This window comes from Numenius arquata, chromosome 2, assembly GCF_964106895.1.
Source record: "Numenius arquata chromosome 2, bNumArq3.hap1.1, whole genome shotgun sequence".
NCBI classification, from domain to species: domain Eukaryota; kingdom Metazoa; phylum Chordata; class Aves; order Charadriiformes; family Scolopacidae; genus Numenius; species Numenius arquata.
Genome location: NC_133577.1, coordinates 4,077,561 through 4,096,817, shown reverse-complemented (window position 1 = coordinate 4,096,817; position 19,257 = coordinate 4,077,561). Strand labels below are relative to the sequence as shown.

At 42.8% G+C, this 19,257-nt stretch overlaps 1 protein-coding gene across 1 annotated transcript in view; it reads left to right on the top strand.

Annotated features, from left to right (window-relative positions):
- Positions 1-19,257, top strand: part of SGK1 (serum/glucocorticoid regulated kinase 1) — an 87,611-nt gene that overhangs the window by 28,087 nt on the left and 40,267 nt on the right. Inside the window, exon 2 of the mRNA XM_074144428.1 lies at positions 217-432. Coding sequence (XP_074000529.1) covers positions 217-432 — 216 coding nt within the window. The remainder of the gene's footprint in view (positions 1-216; positions 433-19,257) is intronic.

Here is a 19,257-nt window from a genome sequence, read left to right as displayed (position 1 = left end):
GGTCCAGACTGGGAGTATGTGCTTAAGAGCCTGGCTACGGTGTGTGTCCACACGCACCCTGAAAGCCTAGTGCTTTCTCCTATAGAAAATTGACCCTACATGGTATCTGATTATTTTCCCCAATCTGTGCCCTTATCCACATCAGAAACCCTCCTGCGCCATCTCAGCTGCTGCCATAAAGCAAGGAGAGTCCATAACCTCTTTCTGTGTCGGCAGGTACGAAGGTGGATTAAGAGCCCGATGGTCGGCGTTGAAAAGCACCCCCATGCCAGCATCAAATACCCGGGGCCCACCATGATGCAGTTACCTGCAGGGGATTCGGAGTTGGAGCCTCCGCTGTGCCAGACCTGCCGGAGTGACCACCCTTTTCAGCGAGGGATGGCTCCTCAGGAGGCTGAGTCCTGCTCCTGGGAGAGCCAGAGAAGCAGCAAAGTAAGCCCTTCTTTCCTCCCCCCAAACTTTATTTACATGTTTCACGCTGATAATGGGTCTGTACTTACCAGTTTCATAGAATCATAGAATTGTCTGGGTTGGAAGGGACCTTTTAGATCATTGAGTCCAACCATCAATGCAACACTGACAAAAACCATCACTAAACCATGTCTCTAAGCACTATGTCTACCTGTCTTTTAAATGCCTCCAGGAAAGGTGACTCCACCACTTCCCTGGGCAGCCTGTTCCAATGCTTAATAACCCTTTCCGTGTAAAATTTTTCCTAATATCCAATCTAAACCTCCCCTGGTGCAACTTGAGGCCATTTCCTCTTGTCCTATCGCCTGTTCCTTGGGAGAAGAGACCGACCCCCCCTGGCTACACCCTCCTTTCAGGGAGTTGGAGAGAGCAAGAAGGTCTCCCCTCAGCCTCCTTTTCTCCAGGCTGAACACCCCCAGCTCCCTCAGCCTCTCCTCACAAGACTTGTGCTCCAGACCCCTCACCAGCTCCGTTGCCCTTCTCTGGACCCGCTCCAGCACCTCAATGTCTTTTTTGTGGTGAGGGGCCCAAAACTGGACACAGCACTCAAGGTGGGACCTCACCAGTGCCCAGTACAGGGGGATGACCACTTCCCTAGTCCTGCTGGCCACACTGTTCCTGATACAGGCCAGGATGCTGTTGGCCTTCTTGGCTACCTGGGCAGAATTGTGCTTGCCTCAGAGAGAGGGGATTTTCTGAAATCCAGAACTCTGCTGATCCAGGCTGTTGTTCACATCTGGACTCTGCTTCCTACCTTGAACTTTGATACCCAGGGACAGCACGAGAAACAAAGGGTTCTTCACTGAAGTGCTGTGGTGTTATCTCACAGTATTTGAACAGATTAGCAGTAACACTGTTTTACAGAAACTGAGGTGTGGAGTGGTGGCATTATCTTTCCAAGACAATGAAAAGGACCAGGACTTGTTAATTTTTTCCTTTCTGCCCCACGATTGCAAGACCACGCTTCTTCCATCACCCTTAAACCCATATCTAGCTTTTTCTTTAGAAATAAGAATTTGGCTCAGGGAGTTGTCCAAGGAAGAGATGAATGATTCAGTGGGTGTTTTAAGCGGAAGGAAAACCCTGGTTTGCCTCGAGTTGTGCCAGTATGTTATAAATGACACCACCATCCTGTTTGAAGCGCTGGGCAGCTGCACACCGGTGTGAAGGTGGCAAAAGTGTAAAGAGCGAGATGAAATGGTCAAGAAGGTGCTTTTCTGAGGCAGACTTTAGACCTTTCATTCATTCTTCAGCTCCACCTAATCCCCGTGGAGAAAAGGCGAAAGTGGAACAGAAAGTTTTGCTCAGAGCCCGTCATCCCTGACGGAACCATCCCTGCCTGGAAATGGCACACTCACACACGAAAAAAAAGGAGAGAGTTGTAGAAACATAAAAGCGAACAAACAAGAATCTTTCCAAGTACAAAGCAGAGCAAATGTGACAAGGCGTTTATCAGAGCCTTAGCACACAGCTCACAGCAGAAACATTTTTCCATGCTACATCTGCTGCATTTTTAAACAGGGAAATTCAAACAGCAGGTAAAAATGGAAGCCCTGTGTGCTTCAGAAACCCAGCAAAGGCATTTTGGGTGAAAGGTACGCACAAGCAGAGGAGCTAATTACTCCTCCATTTTACTTCATTAAGAAGATTAACTCTGCTCAGGCTGAAGCATTAAAAAAAAGAAAGCACTGAATACGGAGGATTCTGCAAAATCCTTTGCCTTGCCGTAAATCACACGGGCTCCTGTACAGCTGTAGGGCCTCACGCCTGATTTCCATTAGGTTTTACAGGCATATGGGATAGATTTGGCTGAACACGGATTCCCCCAGACCCCTCTCCCGGTCTCATTACTGCCGGCAGCGGAGAGAGGCTGCTTACTCAGCAGCTGGAGTCGGCAGCAAGAGGGATATTTTGCCCACTGCTTTAAAAATAACGTTGTCTGGCGAAGGACTCCTTGGATAAAGCTATCCGGCATAAGGAGTCTTTTAAGTAAGTTAAAGCACAGAGCCTTTGATGTGATTAAATGTAAGGTCACTGCCTCTTTCTCTACAGTAAAACCAGGCAGGAAGCTTTTAATAATGAAGGCTGAAGGAGCTCCGTGCCTGACCTTTTCCAGGTTTAAAGAGAGTCACTGGGTGAGATTCTGTTCAGGGGTTACAAATGGCACAAGCTGCACAAACGTGAAATAACTCCCTCCACTTTGAACCAATGAACTTGAACAGAGACAGTCTATATTTCAAGGAGAAGAGAACGTGGTCTCTGTTAAATCAGCAGGGACCTTGGAGTGCACCAGTTATCTCTACTGACTAATTCTTGTCTCTTTTTCCCCATTACTCTTCCTTTTCTGGTTTTCGGTGCTGCAGCCAGGTACTGGGACAAGGATTACAGTTCCTTTGTACTATGCCCAACACCAACACATATCAGGGTCCTACTGATCCTGTCCTTTGGCTCAAGGGCAAATTAATTCAAAAAGAAATCAGCTGTGAAATATTATTAAAGGCTTATTCTAGGCAACAAGCTTTCTCTGACACATTTCAGGCTATTCTGATCAGTTTGAAAAAGGCCTTATAAAAACCAACCTGATTAAACCACATCACCCAAGGGAACACGTCTGTATTCCTGTTCTTATTTCCAACACAAAACCAGGGAAAAAAATCATTACTGCTTGTTTACTGTGATGGCCATTACGTAGTAGAGTCTTTAAAAACTGACAACGTAAATAAGAATATATTGAAACTGAAGATATTTTAAACGAGATGGTTTTTTTCCTTACGATGTGCTTCCATTTCCACCTCCCCAGGCTTTTCTATTAAGGCATGTGTCAGTTGGAGTTTATAAATGATTACTGATGTAACCTCTACTAAGTCTCCTCTATTATTTGTATAAGAGTGTATTATCTCTGTATTTTACAGCATTTTTTCTGCATCGTACGCAGTGGACTAGATAATTTTCAAGCATTGCCAGAAAACCATGCTAATTTTCACATGACTGACTTACAGAGGTGTATTATTGTTTTTCTTGTAACCAGTGTGGATGAGTTATATGGGAGCTTATATCTGCTTTACCAGTGTAACAGCTGAAGCCCTAAGGGCTTTGGAGCGCTGCCAGGGTAATGATTTACAATAACCATTCCTCGCTTTTCCATGTCTGTCTTGCATACTTCGGGTTGCGTAAAACTCACTGGCTTGATGAAGAGGGTTAAATTTCCTTTCAAAATATAAATTGCCGTGCCGCACGATGAATACATGGTGTAAATAAGGTGGTTTCGAAAAGCGGGCAAACCACCTTTTAGACTTTCTTAGCAGTCTAGTAAATAGGGAGAGGGGAGCGTGGTGAAAATTAGGCGTGATTTAAATCTCTTAGGTGAGGGTTTACCAAGCCGGGTTATTAGAGGTAAATCAAACTCACGTACACACACACATAAAAATCCTTTATACCCTGCATGATCTGTATATCTGTATTGCTATGCCCTTGTTTCAGACCTTTCTCTAAATAAGCAAAAGATAACAGACCTTGTTAGCGAGCCCAAAATATCTTTTTTTTTTTGTTGTTTTTTCTCTCAAACAAAGCCAACAGCTAGGTTCAAGGCTTGTTCTGTTCTTTCCTCTTTGTCTAAAAAAGCTCCTGCTGCCCTGTCTCTCAGCTGGCATTTGTCCTGAAGCGCCACGGACACATCTCTATCCACTAGACCAAAGCCCTGGATGTTTAGAGCTGTCTTTCCTTTCCAAAGCTCAACAAAAACCCCGCGCTGCCCCCAGCTAAGGGAGAAGAGGAGGGAAAGAGCAAACTAATGTGTTTTCCCCCATTAGAGCAACGTGACTTAAAAGTGCCGGGAGCATCTCAGTGTGTCCAGTGCAGCCACTGCTGCGTGACTGGGGACTCGGGGGGGGCTGAGTGGGGTGCTCAATCCCATCAACTCCTGGAGGGATCTGTCCCCACATAAGGTGCAATATGGTGGGTCTGGCAAAGGGGTTTGGTCACAGAATCACTGAATGGTCAGGGTTGGAGGGGATCTCTGGAGATCATCTAGTCCAACCCCCTGCCAGAGCAGGGTCACCCAGAGCAGGTTGCACAGGAATCCATCCAGGTGGGTTTTGAATGTCTCCAGAGACGGAGACTCCACACCCTCTCTGGGCAGCCTGATCCAGAGCTCTGTCACCCTCACAGGAAAGAAGTTCCTCCTCATGTTTAGATGAAACTTCATGTTTTCCAGTTTGTGCCTGTTGCCCCTTGTCCTGTCACTGGGCACCACTGAGAAGAGCCTGACCCCATCCACTTGACACCCACCCTTTAGATATTTGTAAGCGTTGATAAGATACCCAAATTTATTAGTGTCTTCACTCTCTCTGGCCACTTCTGTGGGGCTAGCGGTGGAAAAGAGATGGAGGCTGCTGAGGGAATTGCCTTATCTTCCTCCACCTGCCGGGGTACATCCATGCCTGGTGTGAATAGGCTGCCCAGGGAGTGAATGGTGAATAGGCTGCCCAGGGAGGTGGTTGAGTCACCATCCCTGGATGTGTTTAAGAGCCATTTAGATGTGGTGTTGGGGGATATGATATAGGGAAGAACTTTGTAGTGTAGGGTAGATGGTTGGACTCGATGATCCCAAGGGTCTCTTCCAACCTGGATGATTCTATGATTCTATGAAGGATTATCAGGGACGTTTTCTCTTAGGGCTGCAGGGAATTCAATGCTGCCACCTTTTTGGAGAAGCCCTTTGCAGTTTATTGGAAGTTAATTACTCTCAAAGACCCTTTTGGATCACGGTATAAGACCAATACCAGGAATTTATTTTACTGTTAAAATCCATTTAAAGCTCCTGTGTATATATAGGAGAGGTCTGATTTCAGTCGGATATCAGCACTTGTATGACATTTTTCAAGTCTTGCTTCAGAAATGAGGAATGCTGAAAAAACTGTACCCAAGACAAAGGTTAGTCAATTATTTGAGAGAGGTATACTTAACGAATCTCTCCGATAAATAACATACAACTTCCAGAAACCTGCATTTGAAATGGGGTAAGAATATGTCTCAGATGAAATACGTTGTGTAAAGAGGCATCATAAAAATAAATGCCTTTTAATGGACTAGGAAAATGTGGAAATGAGAAAAAGAAATATCTGACTACATCTCCATAAAGAAAGGGTTCAGTGACAGATCTGATTGGGCTTTTTAGGGAAAGATGGTTTTCTCACAAATTTTGGATAAAAAGCCCTCCTATATTTAATGATCTGCATTGGCAATGAGGCACTGTGTGATTTACACCCTGATAAGTGCTAGTTAATACACAAACATATGCACATACACAATAGAGGAAATGGAAATCCTGAAAGCTCAGTATGGGACAATTAATGCTGGAACCAATATATGTGAAAAGTGCTGCAATAAAACATAATTTGGAAAAGTAAAGTAGGTGAGAAAAAGGAAGTTCAGGTAACGGAATTGTTCAGTGAAATCAAATCTGGAGAGGACTGTGAGAGGCTCTAATAAACCCAGGTAAATTAACAACCTGATGGCAGATTACACTTGATAGAGACAGAAACACGGTAATGCACTTTGATGGAATAATTAGAACTACTCAGTACACGCTGCAGGGTCTTAAATTAACTGTGATTATTCTAGAAGGCAGCCCTGGGTGCCACGGAGAGTAGCTTACTGAAGACCTCAGCTCAGAAGGGTAGCTCAGAAGGTCAATCCCACACCCAACAAAGCAGACACTTTACCCATTCCTCGAGGAGTACAGCCCTTCATTCATGGAATTTTCTTCTGCCCCACATGGGGAAGGATGTGAAATAAATATACCTAAAGTGGGTGAGGACAGACCAGCAATATCAGGGCAACAAATGCCTGGGAAAGGCCTTGGAGGCCAAACAGTATCATTTTTTCCCTTCATCTATATAATGAGATCTACTTTGAAGTGGCTGGTAGAGGCCCTGGTAAGTAGGATCCTTTGGGAAGAGATTGCCAAGGAGCAAAGGACAAAGAAGTCAGTGGTTCCATGAGCGTACAGCTCAGACTGACATTCGGTGTGAGAAACCTTTGCGCGTTCTGGAATCTCCCCATGCAGTGATTCAGGAAACACTTAGGAAGATCATCTCAATGAGTTTTGGTTTCCCTTTTGTCTCTTCTTGTAACCAGGAAAAGCTCCTAGCAGGAAAATAACTATATTTATAGAATCATAGAATACCAGGTTGGAAGGGACCTCAGGCATCATCTGGTCCAACCTTTCTTGGCAAAAGCACATTCTAGACAAGATGGCCCAGCACCCTGTCTAGCTGAATCTTTAAAGTGTCCAGTGTTCAGGAATCCACCACTTCCCTGGGGAGATTACTCCAATGGCTGATTGTTCACATTGTGAAAAAAATTTTTGTCTCCAACTGGAATCTCCTCTGGAGTAACTTGTACCTGTTACCCTTTGGCTTTTCCATGTGACTCCATGTAAAAAGGGAGTCTCCATCTTCTTTGTAGCCACCCTTTAAATACCAGAATGTGGTGATAAGGTCTCCCCTCAGCCTTCTTGTCTCAAGGCTGAACAAACTCAGTTCTCTCAGCCTTTTCTCACATGACAGCTTCCCAGTCCTCTGATTATCTTGGTGGCCCTTCTCTGGACCCTCTTCCTCTCCATGGAATAAAAGACTGAACATTATAAGCAGACTTTAATCAAAAGAGTTACAGGGATCTGGAACAGTCTGTCAAAACAGAAGAGTCAAACTTATTTACAGCTGGAGTTTAATATATTCATGTGTAGGATGTTCTTGCCGTTACACTTGGCTACTCCAGATTTCAGAGTATATTTTGCTGATCCCCCTAAGACTGGAAGATGGGGGTTTAGCTCACTGAGTTTGGAAACTGTACCTTGTTTTCATAAGAGTGACAATTTGTCTCTGAGACATAATCTGCCGGACAGCCCTGTTTTCAATGCTCCATGTTGTATTGACAAGGATACTTCCAACATAATCCAAAGGAAAAAGATATTAAAATCAGTAAAGGAAATATTTGTATACTATGTGTAATTTAGCTTGAGAATCCGCAGCCGCTGGAACTCCATAGCTTCTGTTTGACTATTTTTTCATATACAAGTAAACCCAGTCATCGTATTCTGCTCCAGATATGTATTATAGCACCATCTGAAAACCAAAGAGAGTTTTAGAGAAGCGAGTGGTTCAATATGAGCAATTAGGACAGTAAAGGAGGTATTTTGTACTTCTCTGCATTCAGCAACTTCTGGCTGCAGAAAGTCTGTATTTTCTGGACCATCACAAGTCAAAGTTGTAGCTTAATCCTGCAAGTTGACAGTCTCAAATGGAAAACTCATTTTCACCAGCATAGCTTACAGCTATTTCCTAAATAGTTGTTTCTAGCTGACTGCACTAAAGCTCTTTTAGTTATTGATATAAGTGTGTCACTAATGGGTTTTTGATGGAATTTGGAATTGAGTACATTTGAATACGTATCTCCGCCCATAAGGCTTATGTGTCTGACTATAGGCGTACTTTAGGTAATTGATTATGTGTATATCTGAAGACCAGTGACTCAAATGTGATTTTATTGCAGATCCTATAGCTTTAGCAAGATGAAAACCAATCTCAGATTTCTCTGTTGCTCAGATTTCTCTCCGCAGCTGCGAGAATCAGCTGTGAAAGCAACATGCGAGTGAGGTGGGAACAGGCTTTGTTTCAGGGATTAAATCTAAATGCAGTACGTACTTTCATGGTTTTGTAATGGATTGATATAGGGTTATTATGGATAATATTTATTTAGACGAGTAAAAAATGTTTAACACAAAAGCGTTTTCAAATGGAAATGGCAAAGCACAGTTTGCAAATGCACAGGCTAAAATTATGTGTAATTTCAGTGAATGGCAAAGACTGAATAGCAGACAATTGCCTGTGGGGGTTTTTACGGTCCCAACTGACAAAGAGAATGTCTATATAGCACAGAGCATATAAATCAGTTCCATGACTCAACGAAATGATGTGATACATCAATCATCCGCTTTACAAATCTGCAGTGAGGCACTCAGTCATTTGTACATCCATCACAGGTCTGTTCAAGTGCCATACATTTAGTAAATTAATTGGACAAGTCAATATCAAAGCCTAAAAACATGCTCTCCTCCTTCTTGAATGCTGGTTCAACACTACTGAAAATAATTAAAATATCTCCTATGTTAAAGAAACTGGTTGTCAAAGGTTTTCCCTAAGGGCATTTGCAGCTAGAAAAATGATTTATTGTACTTTCCATGGGGTTCCCATAATACCTGGACTGGAAATGACATATCTTTCTCTCTATTTTTAAATATTTTTTTTTTTATTTTCAATATAGTGTTTATCTAGCACTTTTTTTCCTCTCGGAGATTAAAATTACTTTGCGGACAGTCATAGAGATCAGAGAAAAGTACCTATTTCTACATTGGTGGTAGTAACCTGTAAATACCCAGCACGGTGGGTGTGAGGAATTTGGGCCAGACACAGTAGACTAAATTTCTGTTTAGTTTTGTCCTGTTGTGCAGGGCAGACAAGGCTCGTTTCTGATTAGCAAGTGGTCAGACACATAAGGTCAAGAGATTTGCTTACTAGAATGGAACAATGTTCTCTGTTTCTCCTGCTTCAGACAATACTTAGTGCCTGACGTCAAAGAAGGTGAGCAAAACCAGTCAAAAAATACTTTTGTTTGAAAAGAATGTATTTTTTACAGCCTAACGTTGTGTTAAATCCGTTTGGTCTTCAAAGGTTATATTTAGTAGGGACAACTGGAGTTCCTCTCCTCGATTGGAGTTTGATTTTAACCTGTTTATTGCCCATCTTGTAATCATCGCTTCAGCTCATTTTGAAGATAATTCAGTGCTTCATAGTAGATAAATAAAGGAGTCTGTTGCATTGTGTGACAAGGTCATAAAACAATCTGACAGGCAATTAATACTCCCCTCTTAAAGAGCAACAGCACGGAAGATAAAACAACTCTCTCACATCCAGCATGCATAAGACCATACACAGACAGCTAGAGACTAGGTCTGTAAAAGAGCTGATTATGACTTAAAACCAAATCCAAACACAAAGGAGCAATAAAGCCGTGTTATAACACGGTCAGGGAGTCCAGGGCTGCAGAAAGATGGGGGGGGATGCAGAGGACAGGAGGGGATGCAGAGCCACCTCTGCCACCTGGCCAGGGCCAGGGCCATGTCACCAGCAGGACCATGTGGAGCAGAGGGAAGAGCTTGACTTTCCCGTTCCTAAAGAGGTCCTCCCCTGGCCAATTTGTGTTTCCTCCTCTCCACCAAGGGTGATTTCACAGCCTGCCTAGACTGTGCTCTTCAGGATTGGCAAGAGTTAGTCGCGTATGTCATTTCTCTCAAAAAAAAGTGTATCTCTGACCCAAAAACAAGTTCCATAAAGAAAAGCTTGTTTCTTGCTCTGGCTACTCTATATGCACCGGTCTGTCTGTCCCAAGAAGACACAGATATCGCAAGACATCCCAAATGTCATGATCAGTCTGAGTAACGCAGTGAGTAATTTTGTTCTCATCCGAGCATTGTCACTTTTGCATTCCTTTGCAGTTTATAAATAAGTATCACTATATTTTTCTGTCTAGAACTTCCAGCTAACCTTTTATGTAGAATTTTCCTCTTTGCACAAAGAGGTTATAATTGGCTGAGACCTCCATAGTAAAGTCATGCATTCTGTAAATCCTATTATAATGTTAGTTAATACAGTGCATGCTGCTCATTTAAGGTAATTTAATGCAATTCCCAGATCCCAGGACTCCTCGGAGTCTCCTATCTTAATACACTATACTTGCTCTGTATCCAATTATACCCTTTCCATTTTGTAAAATCTTTCCCCCCCTCCTCTAAATAGTCAGCACAGGATGTTCTAAAAGAGTTTTTGTAATGCACTCCCTGGATTTGAGAGATGCATGATAAGTTGACTTTTTGGACCATTTGCATTAATGGAAAAATAATTATTTCCAAAGCAGCAGTGCAGCTGCAAAAAGAGTTTGTATGGCCTATATTGTGTCACACCATATTGACATTACCATTACAACAAAAAAAAACCTACTCAGACTCAATTACACTCTTTCAAAATTATTTTGGAGCCTTACTGACAAAGAAGGCACTGGTTTTAATATCCTTCCCTAGCTTTGCATAAGTTGGGGAAATAATTTTGGAGGGGAAAAAAGGACATTTTCCTGATAAAGAGCTCTGTATGGGGCTGTCATCCCATCTGATGTCTGGAATAAGAGGGAGTCAGGCCCATGGGACTTCTATAGATTAGAAATGTCCAGTTTTAAGAAACAGAAAATTAATCCAAACCCTTCTAATTAAGAAATCCTTAGCAGTGAGCTGTCATGTGAAACCATGCAGGGTATTGCTTTCCCATGGAACAAGAATTTTCTTCTCTTTGCAGATAAATGGATTTACAGACAGAATTAAAATCACACACACATAAAAAAAAAAAAAAACAAAACCACAGCATAACCAAAAACAAACAAAAAAATCCAATTCAAACAAAAAAAAAACCTAAAAAACCCAACACCAAAACAAAAACCCCCACAAATGTGTTTGGTGTGATAGCACCTGATGACAACACCTGCCTTCTGGAGTAGAATCTATTGCCTACAGTTAATCATGGAATGGTTTGGGTTGGAAGGGACCTTAAAGATCATCCAGTTCCATCCCCCTGCCATGGGCAGGGACACCTCCACTAGAGCAGGTTGCTCAAAGCCCCATCCAGCCTGGCCTTGAACCCCTCCAGGGATGGGGCAGCCACAGCTTCTCTGGGCAAGATACAATACTTAAGTCTTCTACGTTGCAGACAGACTTAGGTGCTCCAGAATAGTGCCGAGCAAGAAAGTAGAAAACACAAAAAGAGGCTAGATGTGTTGCCCTAAGCCATGAAGAAGCATCAGCATGAAAGAACGATCTTGAAGAGAATGCAGCAGGATTCACTATTGCTCTTGAAAGATAATGAAAGATAAGAAGAAGAGCTGCTAAGAGTGGGTGCCTCCCCCATATTATTGCTGAAAGCGTGAAGTGGAAGTCTGAGGAAAGCAGAAACTGTAATTTAGATACCTTTTCAAATCTGATGGTGGTGGGGAAACAAACAGCTCTCTACTCCCAAAGCATCTTCTAACTACTCCTCATTAAAGAGCTTGTTTAGGTGGAAGTGGAGGATACTGTGAATATCTCCCTGGGCAGCCTGAACACCCTTTCAGGTTGGATGGTTCCTGGGCTCTACTCATGGCTGCAAGGATTATTTCTGTGTTAAGGAGTTGCAGGATGAAGCATTGTCATAGCTGAGAAGGAGAGCTACAGCTCCTCTCTGCTTCCCAAAGGCCTGATTCTTGAGAGCGGCCGAGTTTTACCACCAGGTATGTAACTTTATTTCAGGCAGCCACATGGAAAGCAGGATTTGATTTCTCTAGTTTGGAAAGGCATTAAAAAAATACCCGTCTCAACTGGAGCATTTGTTGTCAGGCCTGAGCTATTAGATAAAAGCAGGGATTGATGTCCTTGAGATGCTTTTCAAAACTCCTCTATTGAAAGGAAGGCACTAGAAGCTAATGTGAACAGATTTCCCCCTCTATTGTCAGTGTACTGGCTGTTGTTACTCTTAATATGAAGCATCCAGTGCTGCTAAAGAGGTACCTGCGGAGGTACTTTTATAGCTAGAGTTGCAGGTTTTACCCTAGAAAACATGACTAAAAGCCAGTATTATTAAGATGATGACATTTGATTTCTTAAGGGTTTCTTTTTTAAAAAAAATCTAGCCCACAGGAACTGGGGCTTTTTAAGAGATAAAGATATTTTGGCTTAAAAAGCGGCCCTTTCATCAAAACAATTCCCCAAGCCCCAAGATACATCTACTCAAAGAAAAATATAGCTGCATGCAAAGCCAAATGCATACAGAAATGCAACGCAATCCTTTTTTTCTACATAATAAATGACAGCTACTGAGGGAATGGCTACAGATGAAAAGAACAAACTTGCTTTCTTTTCAAAGGACCAAAGGGAAATGCATGAAACAATGAAACTGTTCAGTAAGACTCTGTCAAGATAAATATCATCTATCTGAAAAGAAAAGTATCTTTAAAATCCGATTAATATAACTGGAAGAATTTCAGAAATCTGTGTACCTTACTTCAATCACCAGTTGTTTTTGTCAGAATTGGAAATCTGGAGTTTCCACTCTATTTCTGTTTCACTTTGCTTTCATATTGTCATACATCACTGAAATGCTACTAGGTTTTCAGTTCCAGCTGTATCTGAAGGTAGCTTTCTTTTTTTTAAATTCAGCATGTCAGTAAACTATGCTTAATACATTCCTGATGTGTCAATGCAATGTTTTATATAAATATTTGGTTTGATTATGTACATTGACTGGCTAAGTTGTCAGAAGTGACCAGTAATTTTTGGCTCTTGGACACACACCGAGCTATTCTTTGAAAACATTGTAGTAGGTGGGTAAGAAGCACCCCTCACGTGCCAGGAACTGTGTAGGACCTCAGGCCAGGATCTCAGAAGCCTGGGCACTTGGAGCTGGTGGTGCCTCTAGGAACTCTTGCTCATTATAAAATCACAGAATGATTTGGGTTGGAAGGGAGCTTAAAGATCATCCGGTTCCAACCCCCTGCCATGGGCAGGGACACCTCCCACCAGACCAGGTTGCTCAAAGCCCCATCCAGCCTGGCCTCGAACCCCTCCAGGGATGGGGCAGCCACAGCTTCTCTGGGCAACCTCTTCCAGTGTCTCACCACCCTCACAGGAAAGAATTTCTTCCTAAAACCTAATCTAAATCTCCCCTCTTTAAGTTTTAAACCCATGCACCTCTGTGGGAAATACCTGGACTTTGAGTAAAATCCTATAGTTTGCTGCACTTACCAGAGGGCACTGTCTCATTGTGTCTCAGAAAACCCACTTTGCAAAAGGAGGCATTTAAGCTATTTGGCAGTGACCTTCAGGGATGACAAATTTTAAAAGGAAATACTCTCTCTGCATCTTCCCCTCTCTAGGAGCGCACAAGGCAATACTATGAAAAGGGAGCATCTGCTCTGAAGCAAAATTATTTAGTTATAACTAGTTTTCACTGACTTCCTTTGGTTTAAATTCCCTTCAGACAATACAGCAACCGCATGGAAGGGGAGGGGAATTTAAAATTCTTCAACTCTGATCAATGCAATTTTGTCCTGAAGAGAAAATAGAAAAAATTTCTGCCAATACTGTGGCAATGGGTGTGATCGCTCCACGTGCAAGAAGAGCAGGGTTTTGTTACCACATCGGCTTCTGAAAGCCACGTGAAAAGGGGCTGACACAACCGTGCAGCAAGCAAAGTCCTTATCGCAGGTTATACAGCTGTTGACACATCACACGTTCAGGAGATCACTTCCCATAGGAACTGCAGAGTAACTTTCCACCCTGATAAGGGCTACTTCATGCTTGCCACACTCTATGGTTTGGGGAGGACTCTTTGAAAAGAAGTAACTGGGCGTTAATCCCTGGAAGACGTGGGAAGAACATCATAAAAGGCTGTTATGCTCAGGTAGTTCCTCCTTTACAATGTGCCTCTTGTAGGATCCTGCATTACAGGCACAACTGGAACATGAAACCCGGCTGCAAACTGGCCATTTCCTGAGCTGGTTACAGCCCACTCCCACGGTTTCAGGCCAGGGCTCTGCCTCTGCTTTTGGAGGGGCTTTTCACATCCAATTCAGGAGATACTCCACCGACAGATCTGGCTCCTCCTTGTCCTCCCAGGGTTGCCTGTGGTGGAAATGTTTGCAATCTTGAGCCCCTTTGTTCTCTGACAGCTATGGATTTGCTACTGTAGGCTGTGAATCTGTGGTTTTATTACATTAGCACATGCTGAAGACTGTGCTGGACCAACCTCTTGCCCCAGCCTATAACTGGAGGAGAACAGGAAAAAAGGCAATTTGGACACTCTCCAAATCTCTTGCTGCAAAACTCAGATTGTATCAGTGCCATGTATCCCATTAGCAGCCTGACGCTTCCCCACATTTCATTCCAGCAATATCGAGAAGAGTGGAAATCAGACCTAAAGGAGTATTTGTAGATATGGAAGTCTATTCCAGTTTCCTTTACCAGCCGGCAGAAGATCTTTAGAAGATGTCACCCCTTTCTAAGTTTTGCAAAGAACTTTATGAAAAAAAAATAATTGTGCTAGTGCCTTCATAGAACATTTGTCAGTATTATTTTTTCTTTCAGTGAAACTGCTGTGTATACTTAGTTTGGAATCTTCTGTGTCTTGGCAGCAGGCTTGTGGTGAGAGCTGATGGTATTAGACTTGTTCAATTCTGTCACAGCCTCAAAATCTGTTTGGCTCCAGCTTGATTGTGGCCAAATTTGGGTGGGTTAGGGTCATATTCTATCTTTTCATAAATCAATTAATTCTGATGATGGCCTCAGTGCTAATGATGGAAGGCTGATTATGCTAAATCTGCTTTAAAGTTCTGTGGACTGCTGGGAAGAAGACCACCTGCAGGTTGTACAGATCTTTTGAAGGAAGGGAAAAACAGAATCTCTGACTCTCTAAGCACAACTGGGAACTTTCATCGGAGAGATACATAGCTGGGAAAGTGCTCGCAACCAACCAGCATTCCCGTATCTGATGAGGTAACTCTGAATGCAAGCAAATACTTGTACCGTGAGCACTGCCTTCCAGCGCTGCAATGACTGTTTACGCCGAGATGTGTGTTAAATATTTTCCAATTTAACGAGCCCCCTGTTTCTCTTGATGCTATGACTAGAGATAAAGTGAGTTGGGAGAGAAAAGATCCATCCAAAAGACATCCAAAAGACCTGGTTTGGTGCTTTTACGATGTGCAATAAACAGTGAAATGTCCCTTGTTCTTCTCTTTCTCCTCAAGACTTAAGGCTAGAGACAGCCCAGAGCAGCAGAGGCTAAATGCCAACGTATATGCTCAGTAGACGGGCGAGTAATTGAGTGTTAATCACTACTGAACCTTTACGTCAAACCTTTGGCCACCATGTGCCAGACACTTTGTGCAAGACCAAGTCTTGTTAATAGTCACACCATCAAATATCAAACTGGAAAATGTTCAGAAATAAGACCCTTTGCAAAGGCAAAGCCAGACTGCAAGGACCACACAGGCCCCATTCATTCCTCCCTTAAAGCTCATCTTGTGGATGGGAACTGGAGCAAAGAAATTGGATTTAAATCTGATTTAAACAAGGTTCCAGCCAAACTGGATACTGCTGCATGGCACGGCTGACCAGCGTAAACAACATCAAGCCAGATAAGAAGTATGTTTGTCCAGAACTTTGTAGCTCGATTTATTTCTGGGCTAGAATGAAGTTTTAGAGTTTATCTGCAGCAACAATACGCCCAATTCATGTCTTAATGCCAACATGTATGTTTATATTAACATACATATGTGCTGTGTTGGAAGCAAGGTGGCTGACAGCAAGAGCGGGGAGGGATAGGGTGCTGGGCACCTATGCTGCCTGGCTGGCCAGACTCGGGAAAGCGCTGGAAAACAATCCCAGTTTTGCTAATGCCGGGTGAGCCCATACCAAAGTCACACAAAGGATGTCACAAGTACTTTTGCGGCCACACAGAGCGCCAGAAGAAACCCACCGATAAGAACTAATCACGCCCCTTGACATAGCCAGAGCCTATTTGCTCAAGTTATTTCAGTTTCTGTTCCTGTTTCTAAATGGCAAACAACAACCACAGCCCTCATTATCAGGCCAGTATCACTCCACCTCCACCGCCTCTTGCAAAATGTGGGTGTAGGATAACACGGGCTCCTAATAGTTGCATGCAATTCCATTTGAAGTTTTGCACACACACAGCAGAGAGAGGTGGCATCATGCAGACATCCATTTCTATCCCCTGTGCATCTCAACGCCGATGATGGAAATAAAGCTGTGCTTCATCTCTTCCTCTGAACACACGTGTAACTAACGTTGCAACCTTAAATGAACCTAAGCAAAAAAAAGGGTCACATTTTGCTAATTTGCCTGCTTTCTCTGCAGATGTTTGTAACAGAGGTCAGGCAGCTACAATGTCGATTGATTTCTCACATTCTCTGTGAACAAAAGTATTGCCTGTGCCAGCCAGAATGTGTCCTTTCATTTTGCTTTTCCCCAAGAGGTGAACCCTGAAGATGGAATGAGATTTTCTGTTGTCTTAAACAGAGAACGGGATCGGTCCCTTGCTATGTCATTGAGCTGCCAGAAATTAATGGAAATATGATTTAAAGTATAGCACAGGTAGACAGCGACTCACTGAAAACCCTTTGCTTCTAACCAGCCTCATTTCCTTTTTATTTTCAGGTCAAATGATTCCTTAGCAGGGAAAATGAAAGGGAGAACAATCAGGTACTAATAAAAAAAGGATTAAACCTAGGTACAGCAAGTTAATTCATGCGCAACAAATAGTCTTTTCTTATAAAAATATGTGCTTGACCTTGCTGTTGTGACACTGAACTACAGTATTATGAAAATACAATGCTTCAAAGTTAGTGGGAGATCAAAGTTGTCTATATAGCAAAGGCCATTTGGCTTCCTCGGGATATATATGTCTCGAGCAATGTAAATGGAAGTCTTGATACAGAAGGACAGTCGATGGGAGCTCTGTGTATTTGCTACTGGTTGGTCAAGGTACTTGTCTGCTCCTCCATCGTCCTCACCTTCTGTTCTTCAGTCGAGCATCTTCGCTCCTCTTCCTGTATAAATACCTTTGTGTTTCAGAGGACATTAAGGGATTTGCCAGCCAGTGTCCTTGTACACAGGGCTCAAGATGTGTGTAGAAAGCTCCCCACACTGCACAGGGAAAGGGGCTGTAAAAGGGGTTAGGCTATGGCTGCCTTTGGGGCCAGAACTGGAAACCTGGCCACTATCACTCCAAGGAAAACCTATAGAACCCACAGCACCCCTCAGATAACTTGGTCCTGTTTCTCTCAGCCACAAATCACAGCTGGCTCAGTGTGGGCCCCGCACACGATCACAGCCGTTATCCTTCACCTTCCTCTCACCAAGCTGCAAAGACCTGGAACTGAGCTGCAAGAGAAGTAATCATTCAGAAACAACTTTATCTCTGTTCCTGAGTAATTCACCCTTGTTTCTGAGCAAAACGTGAAGTTTTGAAGGCTTGTTAGTCCTGTTGGTGGCTTTTGAGATCCACTGTCTCTCTTAACAGAGTGCAGTCTCTTTGTATCTGAATATATGGCAGAACCACACACCTTGAAAAAAGGATCCCCAAGTGCTTGATGAGTATCAAGAAAATATGCAGAAAAAAGGGCATCTCCATCGGTATAAACACCACTGTATGTGTAAGCTGATTGTCATACTTATGTAAGAATGTATTAGGGAGTACCACTTCATCATGAAATTTAATTGGAGGATTAGGAACTAGTCTATTCTAGATTCTTTGAACTGAGATTTAAGTTTGAACAAGTCTTCAAACTCTTTGTTATTTAGATTTTCCATCTGTAAAATGGAGATAATAATTATCCAATTAATCCTTAGGCTCGGTACTTCAAGACGTCACTTATTATCGTTTGTCTCTGGCTTGTGGAAGGCATCCATCACTGCACGAGTGGTCACTGCTTTTATTTCTTCCCAGGTACAGAAAAATAGAGAACAACACAATATTGCAACTAGTTTTCTACAGTGGTGCCGAGGATAGAATGAGGGTATAGTCTTAGAGGGTCAATAAACTGCCTACACAGAAAGTGCACTTGGTATCTGAAGGAAGATCCAGTATCGTCTTCTCCCTGGCAATCTGTGCCCTGTGACTGAGCAGCCAGAGCACAACTATCACCATCGGTACGTGTTTGTTGCTGAGACGTCTCACTTGCTCATCCATGGAAAAATGCTCCTTGCTCAGGCCAGAAGCGGTTCAAAGCGAGCAGGGGACACGCAAGGGTCACCGATTATTTCTGAGGCTTCGACACCCAGAGCAGAGAGCTAGTGAGAGCTGACCCCAACCTTTGCCCAAATCTTAAACCAAACCTGAAGTAAATTCAGTTAACGTTCGTTTCCCTGCACTCATTGTGGATGAGAGCAGGATAATGTACAACTGCATGACTCTGCTCTGGTTAGAACCAGCAAGGACTAGAAAGTCCAGTCTTATGACACTTTCAGGCTGATTCCTGGAAAAAAAGAGAAGTATCCACAGCTCCAAGGGACCCTACGAACCAGTGGCAGCTCTGTCCTCTCTTATTAACATACCTCCTTCATTGCAAGTGTTGTGTCAGCTCTGCATACGGCTACTTTTTTAACTCCACTGTGCTACTTACGAGAGTTAAACTTCACACTCAAAATTATTTCAAGCACAGTTTATCACTTGTATTATAGGATATGATGCACCAGTTTGTTTGTGATAGTTAAATTGTAGTCTTTAGATTGATCTGCTAAAATCTACATAAAAAGAGAAAAATGGCAATAAATCATATTTTTGATAGTCTAGACATGAACTCCATTTCTCTAACACTTTGTGTTATTTTGGAAAACAGAGCTAACATTCATTAATTAATTATTTTTTTTCTGAACTTGATTTAGGATGTAGGTACATGTTATTGTGAGCCATCTGCAAGGGCTCAAATTTATAGCTCTGTTTGCTACTTTGTAGGAACCGTGTGTGTTTTTTCCTTACGCCAAATGCAAGATTGTTTAACCCTCAGTGAGAAATGTTAAAGGCTATGATGACTTCATCAAAAACAAGAGGGAACTTGACCGTGGCCTACAAATATCTCCCTGGTGGAGCAGCTACTGGTAACACAAAGGTCTCCAAAGAAAAGACA